Source organism: Marmota flaviventris, chromosome 15, assembly GCF_047511675.1.
Source record: "Marmota flaviventris isolate mMarFla1 chromosome 15, mMarFla1.hap1, whole genome shotgun sequence".
Taxonomy (NCBI): domain Eukaryota; kingdom Metazoa; phylum Chordata; class Mammalia; order Rodentia; family Sciuridae; genus Marmota; species Marmota flaviventris.
The window spans coordinates 79116368-79134915 of record NC_092512.1 but is presented as its reverse complement, the minus strand read 5'-3'; the positions used below and the strand labels follow the sequence as shown (position 1 = coordinate 79134915).

At 37.0% G+C, this 18548-nt stretch overlaps 1 protein-coding gene across 1 annotated transcript in view; it reads right to left on the bottom strand.

The window, feature by feature from the left end:
• Window positions 1-877: 877 nt before the first annotated feature.
• The window catches only part of Pxdnl (peroxidasin like), a 452037-nt gene continuing 434366 nt past the window's right edge, over window positions 878-18548 (bottom strand). Inside the window, exons 21-23 of the mRNA XM_027932810.2 lie at window positions 15192-15321; window positions 1813-1926; window positions 878-1009 (exon numbers count right to left, since the gene is read on the bottom strand). Coding sequence (XP_027788611.2) covers window positions 878-1009; window positions 1813-1926; window positions 15192-15321 — 376 coding nt within the window. The remainder of the gene's footprint in view (window positions 1010-1812; window positions 1927-15191; window positions 15322-18548) is intronic.

Here is an 18548-nt window from a genome sequence, read left to right as displayed (position 1 = left end):
AAAATCACATAATTTACTGAATATTATGGGGTTTTGTATGAAATGCTGTAATAGCACCAAAATCAGGAGAATTCCATAGGAACACCTTTTGTAAAAGTCAAGAACACTTTTCAATTTTTCTGATAGTAAATTCATATTGCGCCTGAATTTCAATCTTGGCTATATTTCAATGTTGACACCTCATGACTTGTAATAATGACAAGTAAGAGAAAGGCAGATACTGAGAAATTTTGCTTTGAAGTCACTCTCGCATACAGTTTGCATTTTCCAGCCACATGCAAAACTGAAAAGCTCCCTAAAATAATGATATTCTTTCACTGACTTTTCCCTAATGTCTTAGAAGTTAGAAACTAATGAAAGTTAAGACAAGCACCTCCCCAGCAAAATCTGCCAACTGCCAAGGATGTAGATCTAAGAAAAGAGTTGGGTGGGGAGAAGAGCATCACAACATTGTCACAGATTTTTCATAGTTCTTTTCTCCACATGCAAAACTCATTCTCCCAAAATTCCTTCAGATGATGAAATCTCTGAATTTTGATGGGTACTTTCCAGAGTACTCATATTTTTTAAAAAATTATTACAGGATATTCTTTTATTTTCTACCTTATATTTAAAAACCTATGGCTTACAATCAGAAAATTTCCTTAAGACGAAATCATTCCTATGCCCTTTATACCCTTTTTAGGTTTGCATTGTTCCAAAGCTCATTAGAAAATGAAAAGATAAAAGACATTCAATTTGTTTAAGGTTTAAATGAACTAGCTTGTTCTTAAATCAGTGGTTTCCGTATCAAGGATGTGACTACAGGTTAAAAGTTGAACTCCTAAGTGTCTCTCCCTGAGAAATTCTCTGTTCAGGGTTCAAGAGAAGATATTGGCTAGTGTTTCTTGGAGGCATCAGGTGGCATTCTTTGGTCTCTGCACACTGGACAACAGCTTCCTTTCATCAATTCAGGACTGAGACATGGAGCCAAGGGACAATTCTTCACCATGCACGTGACTTGGCCACTCTGAAAAGTTAAAAAAAAAAGTATGAAATGAAATACTGAATATCTAAATATGGTAAAAAGTGCCCAGGGTGTGAGCTAATATTCATTCATTCTTTCTGCACATTTGCAGCATGAAAAGCAAGGCCTGAAATACAACCCTATAATGCATGACTTCTGGTATTATACAGCATGATATGCATAAGGAAGTTCATGCATTTCCAGAGGGCTGGTGGGAATTAGCTCTATTCAGAAAGCAAACTAAACAACAAATTTAGGGCATGAAAAAAATGGTGGATACTATGACAAATCATTTTTATATTGTTATAGGAACTCATTATCTAACCAGCTCTTTCGGGCAGTGTTTTTGGTGATCTGAGTCGAGAATAACGAGATGACTCGAAATCCCCTTCTGCTTCAGTTGACTTGCATGACCTTGGATGAGTGACTTACACTTGCCTAGATCCTGCTCCCTCATCTGTCAGTGAAGATGTGAAAGGTCTACATGCTGTCTGGCAATCACTTCATTAGATCATAGCCACATTTATATAAATAACCATAAATCTCAAAAATCCTACACCAGTCTCTTGATCCTAAAAATATGCCTTAAACAGTCTGAGAACATAACTCAGTGGTAGAGTGCTTATGTAGCATTTTCACGGCCCTGGCCTCAATCCCCTGTACTGTACAATTTTTTTTTCTTTTAAATTCCTGAATTACAAAAAAAGAATTTTTTCCCCGTTTTTGAATTTTTCAGGTGCATTTCAATTGGCTGGCAAGAAGAAGTAAAGCAGGAAAATGATAGAAAGACCTCTGGCAGCACATACCTCACAGGTACAGTTAATGCAGTCTTCTTTCATCCAGTGCTCCCGGTCTCTCCTGTGCGTCCCTTTATCATCCCTGCATCCCCCCTGCTTTAGGCGTGCCTCCAGCTTGTTTATCTGAAAAGAAGAGGAGAGGAAAGTGGGAATTCAAGTAGGAGCAACAAAGCTGATAAATAACATGGCTGGATGAAATGCTCCACTCTGTAAAGCACACTCCTAGAAGGCAGAGGAAACTTCAAAGCCCACATTATTTCTCTTTCACATTTTCCCCCAGAACTTAATACATTTGAATCATCCAGCAGCTAAACTGATAAACAGTTTCCTATGCATGGAAGAATGTTGAACACGGATCTAGGATTTGAAGAAGTACATTTTTTAAAAGAAAGGGATTTTCACAAATAAGTGAAGTTACATATTTAGAAAAATCTCAGTAGAAACAACAATTCAACAAATCAATATTTTATTTCTTCCTTGTTACTAAGCTGTTCTGTATTACATTCATTTAACAAACATGCACTAAGTTTTAAGGATGAAAGCAAGAAACTCAGGCTCTTAAGGTGCTTATGATTTGGTAGAAATAGCAACACAATAGCTAAAAGCCAGTTAGATAATGAGGGTTTATATGGATTTGGGGAAGCCCACCCCAGGAAGGTAGAGGAGACCCTATATATGAACTGAAGAGTTCCCTCCAAATTCATGGGTGAAGTCCTAATCCTGCAATGAATATTCAGAGATGGGGCCTATCATGATATAATTAAGGTTAAATTAGTTGTAAGGGTGGGGCTTTAATTCAGTTTTACCAGAGTTCTTATAAAACAAGAAAAAGACACTAGGAGTCTGCATAGAAGAAAGACCATGTGGAGATGCAGTAAGAAGGTGAACATCAGTGAGCTGGAAAACGAGGCCTCAGAGGATAGAGCCACAGTCAGCACCATGACCTTGAATTTCTAGACTCCAGAAATGCAAGGAAATCGATTTCTGTTTTTTACACCACTTAGCCCATGGTATTTTGTTACAGTGCCTGAGCAGACATTACAATATGCCTTCCATGAGAAAAACTATGTCAGCTGCAAAAAACTGACAAATATTACAGAACAAATATTTCAGAGAAAAGCCACTTCAGACAAATGGAAAAATTATGTGTCCAACCACCAAGACCACAAGCAGGTCAGTATTTTCAGGAATGAAAACTGATGGAGGCCGGGGGGTAATACAAGCAAATTTTGGTGAGAACTGAGACTTGAGGAGTACGCAGATCCTAAAACTGACGTAAGTTAACTGACTACCAACTGAGAAGGAAATAACACCACCATATTCACTACTATGGCTATACAGAGGATCAACTGGTGGGATTTGTGACTGAAAACAGAGGAAAGGGCAAGGAGACCAATATGCTCCAGAGAAGAAGGAGAAGGCAAAAGTCACAAGAGACATTCAGCAGGTTAGAGGTGCTTGGCTGGATCAGGGGTAGAGGAAAAACGAAGAATCCACAGTAGCTCCAATGATCCAGTTTTCATCAGGTGCATAAATGGTGACATTCAACAGGATATTATTCTAGAGAATAAATTGCAAAAGAGTAATAACGAATGAAAAAGTTAAAGATGTTTAGTTAAACAAGGTTTTTAGGAACAATGGAATGATATGATTTTCAAAACTAAAAGAGACCCAGTCTAAGAATATTGAGTGACTTGTCAAAGCACTGTGGCTGCATTGCCATGGGTTGAATTGAGTTCCCCACAAAATGTATGTAATGGAGTCATAACCCTCAGTATATCAGGGCATGACTATATTTGGAGGAAAAACATACGACTTTTGAGTTTCTGGGTCTGGTTTATTTTACTTAACGTAATGTTCTCCAGTTCCATCCATTTTTTTCCACAAATAACATAATTTCATTTTTCTTTATGGCTGAATAAAACTCCATTGTGTATAAAAGAACATTTTCTATATCTATTTGTCCATTGATGGACATCTAAAACTCCCAAATTACACTGCAAATTGGTGCAGCCAATATGGAAAGCAGTATGGAGATTCCTTGGAAAATTAGAAATGGAACCACCCTTTGACCCAGCTATCCCACTCCTCAGTCTATAGCCAAAGGACTTAAAATCAGCATAGTACAGGGACACAGCCACATCAATGTTTACAGCAGCACAATCCACAATAGCTAACTGTGGGAGCCAACATAGGTGCCCTTCAATAGATGAATGGATTAAAAAAAAGTGGCATACATACCCAATGGAATATTACTCAGCAATAAGAGAGAATAAAACCATGGCATTTGCAGGTAAATGGATGGAGCTGGAGGAGATAATGCTAAGTGAAGTTAGCCAATCCCTAAAAACCAAATGCCGAATGTTTTCTCTGACAATAAGGAGCCTGATTCATAGTGGTGTAGGGAGGGGGAGCATGGGAGGAATAGATGAACTCTAGATAGGGCAGAGGGGTGGGAAGGTAAGGGAGGGCGCATGGGGTTAGAAATGATGGTGGAATGTGATGGACATCATTATCCAAAGTACAGGTATGAAGACACGAATTGGCGTCAACATGTATGAAGATATGAAAAAAAAATCCTGAATTACAGTTTGTCCAAATCACATGTACAGAAATACTAATGTATTTGACAGAATTTTGGTCAGTTCTATTAAATGGTCATTTGTTCCTGAGGTCCACTTAAGTTTCCCACCCTGGAAGTAAATTGCGCTAGACTGCAGTGTTTTTCCCATAACATTCAGTGGCCTTCTCTAGTGGGCCCATCCCTGTGGGCCCCTCCTGGTCACCCTCCCTGGAAAAGTGTACTTCTCTCTTGATGTCATCAGACTTGGCTTTTTTTTTTAACTCCCCTGGCCACTAGCACATGATCAGAACTAGCGTAAGTCGTAACTGGAGAGGTTCTGACCACCTGGCCCAGCATTGCTGATTTCCTTCTGCTGCAAGCAAAACATACAACAGATGAGGATTTTTTTTTATTATTATTTTTACACTGAAAAATCTGTGGGGGACAGACACAAACTCCCAAAAGCATAAAACTTGATTGAGAAATAAATCCTTCTTGATATGAATCACTAAGATTGAGAATTATTACTGCAGCATAGCTTCCCAGGCCTATCTAATTCATGGTTTAATCTAGGCCATGCTGCCAGATGAAACAATAATAAAAGCAGAAATCGAATCAAAACAACAAGAATTACTAGGCTATTTTCTTCATTGATATTCTAGATGAAATCATTTAAGCATCTGTCTATAGCTGCATGAACGTGGATATGAAAAAGTTGTGATTTTCTCATTGATCCACTCATGTTGCTGAAAACCTTTTGTACAGAAAATTCAAAAGGGATAGATGGAAAGGACAGAAGCATCCTTAGTGTATAAACTTGAATTGTAAAGTCAAAAGCACTCTCTCTAAGGCTCAAGATTTGAAAGCCCAATATGCTTATTCAGAGCACAAAAGATCTGTCTCCAGATGTTTCACAAGAGAACACAGCCTGTAAATTTGCAGGCCCACACCCACAAGATGCAAGGCCGTGGTTGGACATTGTTCCTCATCTCTTTGTTATAAAACAGTGAAGAAATCTGTCTGTTTTCAGAAATATCATGAGTGTTTTATTCGGCTTTTTCACTGCTATAACCAAGAGACTGACAAGAACAATTAGTGGACGAAAAGTTTATTTGGGTCTCACAGTTTCAGAGGTCTCAGTCCATCGATAGCTCTGTGCCTGAGGTAAGGCAGAATATCAGGGAGGAAGAGTGTGGGAGGAGGACAGTGGCCCAGGACATGGCCACCAAGAAGCAGAGAGAGAGTTCTACTCAATAAAGACAAAATATATACCCCAAAGGCACACCCCCAATGACCCATCGCCTCCTGCCATACTCTACCTGCTTACAGTTACTACCCGGTTAATCCCAGTCAGTGGATTAATGCACTGATTAGCTTAAGGCTCTCATAACCATTATTTCACCTTTAATCTTTTTTACATTGTCTCACACATGAGCTTTTGGGGAAATCCTAATATCTAAACTGTAACAATGAGTTAAGAATAAACCAAGGAGATTGAGGCATTATTCTCATCCTTACAAGAAAAATTGCACAAACTGAAAATCAGTGACTTTTCTTGGAGAACTAGGATCAGAGGGTAAACGACCGTCTGAAATTTAGAAGACAAGTAAATTAAAAGAGATATGGCAGGGCTGGGATTGTGGCTCAATGGTAGAGTGATCGCCTAGCATGCCCGAGGCACTGGGTTCAATCCTCAGCATCACATAAAGATATGTGTCCACCTAAAACTAAAAAATAAATATTAAAAAAAAAATGTTTAAAAAAAGAGAGACATGGCAACCACATTCTGCTTACTGAGCAGACTGATGAGTATTGAAGCCACAATCTGATAGGAACACTGACAGCTTTATGTATGTGTCAACGTGGAGAGAATGTTTGTGGATGAGATTAGCATTTAAATTGGTGAACTTTGGGTAAAGCAGACTGCCCTTTGCAATGTCAGTGGGCCTTACCCAATGAGTTGGAGGCCTGAGTGGAGCCAATGTTTGGCCTTCCTAAGCAGGAGGGAATTCTCCAGAAGACAACCTTCCAATCTGCAGCACTGATTCTTCTGGGATTTGAGCCTGTGGGACCACACTGCAGAATGGACTTGACAGTCTCTGTAGTTGCTAGTCTCTATATTCACCCTAGTGAGCTGGTGTTATATATATAACAAGCAAGTAAACAATAAATTAATCTATTTGTTCTCTATCTGTGGAGAATGTAAAACCAACTTAATGGTAATTTTGCCAAATGGCTCAAGACTGAGTGAGAACCCATGTGAACCAGACAAAATGCTGGAAGTTACTGTCTTATGGGGCCCCACACATTCACAGGCTTTATTAAAAGGAACTTCATGAGGTTGTATTGAAAGGATCTAACAAACGTTCTTCCATTGCCCTGGCTTGGGGAGGGTAAGGAACATCCTTTGTGAAACACACACAGAGCCTTTTCTGTAAGAAACTCATTGTTATACAAAATTACATATAAGAGGATGTGAGGGGAAAGGGGGAAAAAAGAGAGAAAAATGAGTTACAGTAGATGGGGTAGAGAGAGATGATGGGAGGGGAGGGGAGGGGGATAAGAAGGGGATAGGAAAGGCAGCAGAATACAACAGACACTAGTATGGCAGTTTGTATAAATGTGGAAGTATAACCAACGTGATCCTGCAATTTGTACATGTGGTAAAAATAAGAATTCATACCCCATTTGAATCAAATGTATGATATATGATATGTCAAGATAATTGTAATGTTTTGAGCAGCCAATAAAAAAAAAAAAGAAAGAAATACCTATATGCCAAGAGGAAGGATTTGCCAGGGCAGAGATCTAACACCTTGTCCAAATTAAGAGAAGGGAATTCTTACTCACTTCATTCATCCCCGGGCTTCCTGGCTCATATGGTGAATATAGAAACTAAAAGTCAATTTTTCCATGAAATTGATTAGGAATGGCCCAGACAGGGACCATGCTGTCAGGGGGGAAAGTCACAGCATTGGAGAAACACTTGTGAAGGTGACAGCCCCCAAAACAGGTCCATTAAGAAACCAAGATTTAGCCAGAAGACAAAATAGTACTCCCCTGCCCCCACACCTAGCCAGGACACCCAGCTATGATAACCATGTGTTACAGCAGAGACAGTTGAAAGCCACAGACTAGCTACGAGCAAGAGGATGCCTAAGGAGGCCAAAGTCAACAGAGGAAAGAAAAACAAGGATGCTAGAGAAATGATGACACCTAAAGCTACATGAAGCACTAAACAGAGCAGCATGTCGTCTATTCAATATACAAATCTAAAGCTAAGGTCTATTTACTGCAGTTCCGTCACTCAAGACATCATGTTTGGCTTTAAACCAAACTCACAAGGCATGATCAAAAGAAAGTAAAAGACATTGTATGACTTAAAGTGAATATCAGAAGCAAACTCAGATGTTGGAATTATCATGCAGGGATTTACTATGACTAATATGCTCAGGACCAAAATGGGAAAAATAGAGAACATGCAGGAAAAGATTGGTAAGATAAGCACATAGATGGAATGGCTAAGAAATAATAAGAAGACAATTCCAGAAATAATAAAACACCACGACCAATACGACTCCAGTGGTAGACTTGATGTGAAGTCAAGATGCTCTAGAGAAAGAAAACCAATAGTATATGTTTCATATCCTATCACTCTATTATAAAGGATTTACCTTAATGTATTGGCTGCCACGATTATGAAAACTGAAACGTCCCATTAGTTGGAGATCCAGAAAAGCCAGTGATCTGACTTGAAGTCCTGAGAGCCACACAAACAATTGTGCAGATTCCAGACCATGTCTGAAGCCTGAGAACCAGAACCAAGAGATGATCCACGCACCAGTTTAAACAGTCTGCAGAAATCTCCTGAATCCTTCTTTTCTGCATGTTATTTGCACACTCAACAGATTTGTTAGTGCTCACCCATATTGGGAGGCCCATCTGCTTTACTTGGTTGTTAAAATGCTAATCTCTTCCAGCAACACCCCCATAAACACACTCAAAAACAATTTTTAATCAGATATCTGACCATCCCATGTCTCAGTCAGGTTGACATGTAAAATTAACCATCATATCCAGGATGGTCAAGGAAAGAATCATTTAACATGAAGATACATCAACAATAACTTCCCAAACTGAAATGCAAAAAAAAAAAAAAAGAAGAAGAAGAAACTGGCAGAAAATCTAAGAACTTTAGGACATAAACAATTTTGCTCTTTGGGGTCCCTTGTAATCGCATAAGAACTTTGGATTCATTTTTCCATTTCTGCAAAAAAATGGTGTGTTAATTTTCTAGGACTGACGTAAACTGATATTACAGAGCTGGTTGTTCAAACGACAGTAATTTGTTTTCTCAAAGTTCCAGAGTCTAGAAGTCCAAGATCAAGGTTCAGGCAGGTGACTTTCCTCTGAAGCCTCTCCTCAGCTTGCGAAAGCACACCTCTCATCATGCATGTCTTCACACAGTGCATTTTATCACATTTTCCTCTGTGTAGGCACATCTTGAGCATCTGTCCTATGTCTTTAATCCCCTCTGCCACCCAACTTGGAATAGGGCCCACCCTAACAGCCTCATTTTTCACTTAGTTACCTTTTCTAATGGCCCAATCTTCAAATGCATCCACATTCTGTAGTACCGGGAGTTAGGACTTTAACCTGTAATTGTGGTGTTCCACACTTAGGGAGTACTTGGGGATTATTAACATCTTAACAATAGTAAGTCTTCCAATCAGTGAACATGGGCTGTTTTTTTTCATTTATTTAGGTCTTTTTAAATTTCTTTCCACTACATTCTATGAGTTACATAATTAAAGTTTTATAGTTCTTTGTTGGTTTTATTCTTGAATATTTTCCTAGCTTTGATGCTATTATAAATGGAATGTCTCAATTTTTTTTTCCAGGTTGCTTATTCCAAGTGCAAAAAAATATAATTAGCTTCTGTATATTAACTTTGTATCACGCAATAATAAAAGACTTGTTTTTTAGGTCTAATAAACTATTATAATAACACTCAAATTGGTAAATAAAAATGGTACATTTTAGAATTTTCTACATACAAGATCATATCACCTATAACTCAAGATGATTTTACTTCTTCCTTTCTAATTTTGATGCCTTTCATTTAATTTTCTTGCCCAATTGCTATGGCTAAAACCTATAATACATTCTTGAGTAGAAGTGGCAAGAATTGACATCTTTGTCTTATTCCTGATTTTAGAAGGAAAACATTCAATATTTTATCATTAAATATGATGTTCCATGAGGTTTTTTCAGATAGCTTCTATCAAGTTGAAAAAATTCCCTTCTATTCTACCTTTATTTTTATATCAAAAGGATATTTAATTCTATTAAATGATTTTTCCAAATTTACTAGGTGTTTTGTCTTTTGTTCTCTTAATATGGTATGCTCAATTAATTGATTGTTCAGGTGTATTGAATTCCTGGGATGAATCCCTCTTAGTCAAGGTTCAAAACCCTTCATATAAATCACTGAATTCAGTTGACTAGTATTTTGCCAAGGATTTTTTCATAAGAGGTATAAGTGTGTAGATTTTTTCTGATATCTTTGGTCTGGGTATTTGCATAATGTCAGCCTCATAGAAAAAGTTCAAAGTATCTTTATCTCTCTCTCTCATTGTTGAGGAGACTTTGTGAAGTACTGGTGCTAAGACTTGTTCAAATTTCTGAAAGAATTCATCAAGGAAGCTATTTGGGTTCATTCAGTCTAGGTTTCTCTTTGTGAAGTTTTGTTTGGTTGTCTCTTGTTTTACTGATTCAATCAGCTGCTGTTTAAGTCTATTTTTATTTTGTATTTCTTCTTAAATTCATGTTAGTAGTTCACATCTTCATAGGAGTTTATGCATTTTATCTAAGTTATCTCCATTTGTTCATAGACAATGGTTCACAGTGTTAAAATCATTTTTTATTATGTCAGTAGTGATGTTTCTTTCTTTGTTCCTGATTTAAGTAATTTGAATTTTCTCTTTATCAATCTAACTGAAGTATCTCAACTTTGTTGTTAATCTTTTCAAAGAATAAGATTTAGTTTCTGTTGACTTTCTTATACTTTCGGTTTTCTATTTCATTAATATCCACCCTGTAATATTTAATTCTTTCTGTTTGTTTTCAGTTTCGGTCACTCTTTCTATGTTTCTTAATGGAAAATAGTAGATTATTGATTAGAGATATTTTTCCTTTAATGTTTTTTCCCTATAAGCACTGAATTAACTACATCCATCCGTCTGTTTTCTGTGTTTGGGGTTCATTTTCACTCACTTCAGAAAATATTCTCATTTCTCTTGTGATTTATTATGAGTAACATTTCATTGAATTTCCATGTATTTGTTAATTCACAAAGTTTCTTTGGGGTATTTATATCTAATTTAAGTATACTGCACTTGGAGAACTTAATTGTCTTCTTTGATTGCCCTCTAACACTGTCTTCTCTGACAGTCAACATGCAGCCCAATGAAGGCGCAAGAAAGAAACATGGAGCAGCCCACCATTAGGGTTTGATTTAGCACGGCTGCTTCTAAACATCGTTCCCTGCCTGTATCTTTGCCTCCTACAGTGTCCTGATAATCCCAGGATGACCTCACAAGCATAAATACCCTCTTGCTGCCTTTTAAAATATTCTCAGGTAACTGCCTCTTTCAAATCTTGGTGGGCTCCTCTTTCTAAAATAACTGTGCATTCACTATTCTCATTGTCCCAGGCCTTCTTTCAGGAAGGTGCCCCCCCAACCTCAGGACTCTCCTTGTATAAGAAGTTCACTGTCCTCTGTCCATAGCACAGGAGAACTCTCAGGAGGTTCATCCTAAAAAACCCAGCTAGAGTGGAAGCCTTGCTTTAAGGTGGAATTGCAATGACACATAAGTAAACAGGTCCTGCTTATACCACTAAACAATTACATCTCCAAAAAGTGTCCATTTTTCTTTTTTCTAAGAGCATCACCATAGTGTAATCCATATATCATCACACCCCTGGGTGACAACAGCAGGTTATTAAGGCTATTTTTATATTCCTTGGTTCAACTCTCATAGGAACATCAGATTGCATTCCTTAAATGCAAACTCAGAGCAGTGCTAAATTCTCCTAACAGCTCCCTCATTCACTTGGAGCGCAGGAGAACATCATCCACATGGTCCTAGGAGGTCTCATCTAGAATTCTTCCACCCAACCATCTCATGCCTTTTTTCCCTTTCTTGGTCAGATGATCTGCAGCCACACTGGACATTTTTCAGTTTCTTACAGATTTCATAACTGTTTAAAACTTAACTTTCACCTACTATAATTGTCACTTTAGTAACAACATTACCTGACTCTCTTTTTTAAAGCCTCTGAAATAACTTAGGTTCATTTCTTCTCATTCATCTTCATGTACATGTTCAATAATGTGATGGGGCTGGATTTTCTGAGATAGGTCTCATTCTTTTCTTTCTTGGACTTATTATTAATATTGGCCTTTCATAATTAAAAAAAAAGGATCTAAATTAGATCAATAAGTTTTAGTAGTCAACCTAATGATTTCCATAGCTCTCTCCATTATCTATTTGTGTATCAATGGCCCCTGACTTATGCAGGTTCAACTTACATTTTTTTTTACTTTACTATAGAGTACAAACAATATTCATTCAAAAGTTGTACTTCATGTTTTAAATTCTGATGTTTCCTGGCCTAGCTATACATGATATCTTCCTCCTTCATGATGCTGAGCAGGGGCAGGGAGCTGCAGTTCCCCAGTGAGCCCAAGCATTCTAAGAGGAAAGAAACAATATTCTGCAGTTAATTATGATGTTTGATAGGTTGGACATTTGCAATTTATGATATTTTGAACTTCTGATGAATTTATTGGGTTATAACCCCATGATAAATCAAGGAACATCTATATGTTCTATACATAATTGTGATCAATTTAGGTTAAAATTATTATTTATCTTTAAAAGAATAAGAAGAGAGGAAAATGAAATGATAAATGAGGAGATAAAAATGTTAATTACACTTACTTGATCATTATATATTGTATACATGTATTAAATGATCACTATAGCCCATCAATATGTATGCTTTTAGGTGTCAATCAAAAATAAATTTTAAGAACCTGACAATCAGAACAAGCATTTTGTCTTTCACAATACCCAATCAAACACCAAGTCACAGTGAAACACATAATCTTCCCTACAAAGAGGTTTTTCTATTGTCAGCTTTCTTCATAAGCACCCACCGTACCCACAGATTTCAGTGGATCATTGCTAATCCTTCCCTCCATGGTTCTGGGGTTCTGGGTTAGAATCTACCAATGAGAGACATTCATATAAGGTTCAGAAGGAAAAGCCATTATGATTCTGAAGCACATTTGTCAGCAGATGCCTACACAAGGACTGAACTTGAGGATCCAGCAAAGATTTCAGAGATGTGCTGTGGCTTCCTAGTGAGCCCTGCAAATCCAGCAGCTATTCCTCTGGCTGTTGTGAATTCCCTGACTTCTTGCATCAAAACCTATTTCTGTGCTTATTTTTTTATAAAACAAAGATTTGTTTAAAGACAATTCTTCACAGGACTTATTGCATCCACTCCAATGAGTAATAGAAAAACCACAGAGTTGCACATCTGCACATTCAGAAATGCCCTTTTCCATCTGACACGCTCACTTTCACAACCAGTTTTTCAACATGGGCTGTTACAACTCATGTCTTTATACAGCAAATGAGAAATGAGAAGCATATGCAAAATTTGAAAATCCTAAGAGTTTGCTATATCTGAAAAGATCCTTTGTCCCCAGAAAGTCTCTCTTCATTGTTCCCATCCACCTCTGGGCACTCGCCTGGCTCCAGTGTAGTTACACCTGAGGGCCTCCCAGGAAATTAGCTCAGCTTATCTCTGCTTTCCACTCTTAGCTCTTTATTTTTCCCAATTCCTTTTGGATGATCTGGGCTGATTTATGGCTTCAGTCAATGTTCCTCACTGCTGGTGTTATGTCATGTTTACTTACGCATTTATATCCAATCTGATGGACAGTTTCTCTCTGACATTCAATGTGCACAAGGCACCGTGAAGCACTGTAACCTCTTCCCATCTGTTTTGCCTGGCCAGGACTCAAGTAATCCTCTGACTCATATTAGAGATCATAGCATCTTCTTACTCCCTTTTCTAACCTTGACTAACCTGTCACACACCTTGGACTCCTGACAGATCCAGAGCTAACTTTGCTCCGACACAAAGAAATTGGTTATTTTTGGACATGAACTACTTTGCATCAATGAAAATTCCTCAGTGAAATAGTCTCAACTATTAAGAAATTTTCAATGGGAAGGAAGAGACAGAGTATTAAAGGGTAAAAGCATTCAATTTTGATCTATTTAGAGATATGTATGAATTCAGAAAGTTATTGGAACTGAGAAAGGTCATCTAATGCAGTCTTTGGGTATCAATGCTTTCAGTCACTACCCTACATGTATGAAAAATAAAATTATCACCACCAATATATAGACCAAACTGGACCGAAATGTTGCTTATGGAGTCTACCTATGTTTGCAAATCATAAAATAAATTTACAGAAAAAGAGTTTACTAAAGATGGACAGACTAATTTTGAAATGACTAGGCTCACCTTCTCTAGCCTAACACCAAGAACTCTTCCTTCTATTTTACCTTCTCTCTTCTCTGACATAATCACTCTCTGCAAATAGGATTTCTAAATGCAGAGCCCTAGGCCACTCCATCCATTCCACAATATTTTATATTAGCCCTCTTATAAACAAAGCCTCTCCTCCTTCAGATTTATGCTTAGGTTCACATTGGGTATGTGTCAATAATGGGGCATCGCAATCAGAGGAAGGACACTGATGTGCACACACCATTGTGGAATGTGGTACAGCCCACCTGGCACTGTAGTGCCAGCCTATTGGTGGAGCATACCCAGTGAGCAATGACACATCTCCAGAAAAGAACAGTTACGATACTTCTGCTGTGTAATTTCATTTGATCCTCACAATAGCCCTCAAAGTTCAGATAAGGACAGTAGGTCTGAATGATTAAATGTATTGCCAAGACAACGAGTGAGAACAGAACTTCCAAAAAGCAAATCCTGGGCTCACCACATACTCGTCCAAGGTTTTTGATAGTGTGAGGAAAAGTGTATGCCTCACATTGATGTTGATGTCTAAGGAACAGAGAGCTTGGAACCATGCCTTGAAAGAAACCAGGCTTGCATTTCTAAATGCAAACATCTTGATTGCCATTCCTAATACTAGCCAAATCCCTCTACTGATTCATTCCAAACTGTAGGGAAAAATCAAAGCAGGAGCCAGAACAACTGAGAAAAGAAGCAAAATTGCAGAGGAGTATGGGAAATTTAAAAATAACTTTTAAGAAAAGGAAAGCCAGAAAAACCAGTAATCGTTAGAAGCTTCCTTGACTCCATCAAAAAAAAAAAAAAAAAAAATGGATAAGAAAAGAACATGTTGTGCCACTGAAAATTATCTGTATTTTCTAGAGATAAAGAGAGCACCCAAACTCAATTATTCAGAAATGTGCTGGTGAAGAATTCAGAAACACAACACAGGGCTCCTGACCACCCAAATTCATGTGCACTGAAGACATTGGTATTAGGTGGAATAGGCATTCTGCATCTTGGTGGTGAGGGCTTCCCCTACCTCTTCTCCCCCTGATGCAGCTCTGACTATGACAAGACTCCTTATCTATGTAGTTATTATCTTGATATTGCATTAAGACTTTGAAAATGTTAGACAGATTTTTTTTTTTTTTTAAGTTTACTTGTTCCAATCCACACAACAAGGACTTGTTACTTGGCGGAGAAAACAAACCTGCTCTTTGAGAGCTGTAATGGTTTTCTGAATTTCTGCTGCAAAATTGCTGAAATCCTGGAAAAACTTTGTTTTGGCCAGAAGCAACACAATTGTAGCATCGTCATCCACGTTCAAGCTGTCTTGTTGCCTGTTTTAAGAAACAAATGAAATGTTGGAAAATAAAAGTCGCAGGAAGTTTTTTAAACATCAACAAATATTCTTTTGACATTTTGAATATACAAAGCAGTGTGATTGGTGTTCTGTATAATCCTAAAAGAAAAAGGTATGACTGGAATTTGAAATTAAAATTAAATGGCATATAAAATGATAATCCAGTATCACATCTGCTTTATGTAGTTTATCTAAAATGATAGGGATTTTTATGAAATCAAGGGAATGTCATGTTGCATTTTGTATACATTTGACATATTATTTAAACCTCAAAGTGTGTCTTTTGCTAATGAATTGTTCATTTCAATTTACACATTGAAAAAACTGTGACAAATTAGATATTACATATTATACAGTACCCAGGTGGGAAAGATCCTTGCTCTATTATAAATTCATGGCAAGAACTAAATTAAGAATAAGGATACTATGACAAAAATCGGATATCAAACCAGACACAAAATAGCTTAGTACTGTTGATAATTTTTAAAAAATCAAAAAGTTTTTGTGTGAATTGACAATGTTTCTTAGAGCTTAACTGACATCCTCAAAAATCACAGCAAATAACTTATTGATAAATAGAAATGAAAGTTCCCGACATCTATGCATATGACATATTGTTAAAAAACAGTTTTTATGGCTTTGATTTAGTTGATGTGATATCTGTGTCTCAAGTTTTCAACTATTTTCTAGTTTTTAAAACTTAATGCCTGAGAAGCCATTGTGACTTTCAAAATCATTTCACTTTGTTCTATTTGAAATACGTCTTCTGTTGTTAAATGAGAAAATGTCTTGCCAAAGAGAATACATCCTATAAGCTTATAAAAACAATTTCTAAATCAGAGATATTTTACAGATCTTAACATTGGTTAGGGAAGTTACAATAGGGAAACATTGAAAAAGAAGAGAAGTTACAAACAGCAGCATGATGGTCATTAGACAACTCTTGTGTTCCCTACTGTGAACTACAGGCACCATGAATCAATAGTGGCCACAAAACCCAGCTCCTACTATAGTGCTGTTTAAATCAATGCAGGCGCCCAAGTGTAAAGTGCTAATAACTATAATATTAATAAGATGTATAATATTAATAAAAATTACTGGACACATTTTATTTTTTTTTAATTTTTTATTGTTGGTTGTTCAAAACATTACAAATTTCTTGATATATCATATTTCACACTTTGATTCAAGTGGGTTATGAACTCCCATTTTTACCCCATATACAGATTGCAGAATTACATCAGTTACACATCCATTGATTTACATATTGCCATACTAGTGTCTGTTGTGTTCTGCTGCCTTTCCTATCCTCTACTATCCCCCTCCCCTCCCCTCCCCTCCCCTCCCCTCCCCTCTTCTCTCTCTACCCCATCTACTGTCATTCATTTCTCCCCCTTGTATTATTTTTCCCTTTCCCCTCACTTCCTCTTGTATGTACTTTTGTATAACCCTGAGGGTCTCCTTCCATTTCCATGCAATTTCCCTTCTCTCTCCCTTTCCCTCCCACCTCTCATCCCTGTTTAATGTTAATCTTCTTCTCCTGCTCTTCGTCCCTACTCTGTTCTTAGTTACTCTCCTTATATCAAAGAAGACATTTGGCATTTGTTTTTTAGGGATTGGCTAGCTTCACTTAGCTGTATAGTGCTCTCTCCTGTAAATCCTCAGTGTCTAATCAAAAGGAACTTAATCACAGAGAAACCTGGGTGAATGTATGAAGACCTAGCCAAGACTCAAACTATGAAATGTGGGAACATGGAGTGGCTGGTGTGGGCAAGACCAGATGTTGTATGGCATTTGAAATTATATGATTAAGTGTGGGGTGCATGTTATGCTAAGATAGGTAGGTACAGAATATAAGGGGCTTCCTTCCATTAGGTTTCTCACATTCTCAGGGAAAAGAATACACCAGTAAGCAAGCAAGAAATATGTGTATCAAGAGGATTAATAAGAACAACAGTGTACTTATAGTCAATAGCACTACATTTTTACATTTATTGAGGCATAATTAATATTTAAAACTCTATATATTTAATTCATTTTAATGATGTATACACTGTAATACTAGAATCAAGGCACTAAATATATCCATCATCTCCAGAAATCTCTGTATGTTCTTTTGTACATGCTCATTTTAACTTTTATCCTTCACTTTTGTGATTAATACCTTATGTATACATATGAATATACCATAGTGAATCTCATCATTGTATACATCCAAAGGAAATTAATTAAAAAAAAAACTATGGGTAAGTGGCCAAAAGAACAATAACAGAAAGGAATCATGGGGTGGGGAGAGGGAAGGACAAGAAGAAGTAGAACAACGTATATTCCATGCCTTTATATTATGTCAAAATGGATTCTGTTGTCATATATAACTAAAAAGAACCAACAACAAAAAAAAGAATTTAACATGAGATCTAGCCTCTTAATGTATTCCTGCTTATCTTTTTTTTAATTTTTAGTTGTGAATGGACATGATGCTTTTCTTTTATTTACTTATATGTGGTGCAGAGGATCAAACCCAGTGCCTCACACGTGCTAGGCAAGCGCTGTACCACTGAGCTACAATCCCAGTCTCTTTTAATGTATTTCTAAGAGCATGATGCCATATTTTTTTCTGTAAGTTCTATGCTATGCAGTAAATCTCTAGAAATTATTGTCTTGCATAATTGAACTTCTAAGCCTATTGAGCAATTATCCCCATTTCCTCTTCCCCTGAAACCCTAGAAATCACCATTCTACTCTCTATTTCTGTGAATTGGACTGTTTTAAACACCTCATGAAAATGGGATCATGTAGTATCTTTCTGCAACTGGTTTATTTCACTTAACATAATGTCCTCTAGAACCACAATGACATATCTATCACCTAATACCTGTTAGGATACTAATATTAAAAAAATAATAATTACTATCATTGGTGAGTATTATACACTGTTGGTGGCAATGTAGAATAGTGTAGCCAGTGTGGAAAACAGTACAGAAGTTCCTAAAAAGTTTTCAAAAATAGCACTATTATATGTTCTAGAAATCTCACTTCTGGGTATTTTTCCAAAAATAGTGAAATTAGGATCTTGAAGAGAAACTGTACCCCCAGGTTCATTGCACCTTTATTCACATTAACAAAGATATTAAAACACCTTAAATTTCTACTAACAAATAAATAGACAAGCAATACTTAAAATTTATGAGGACTAAGCATGAA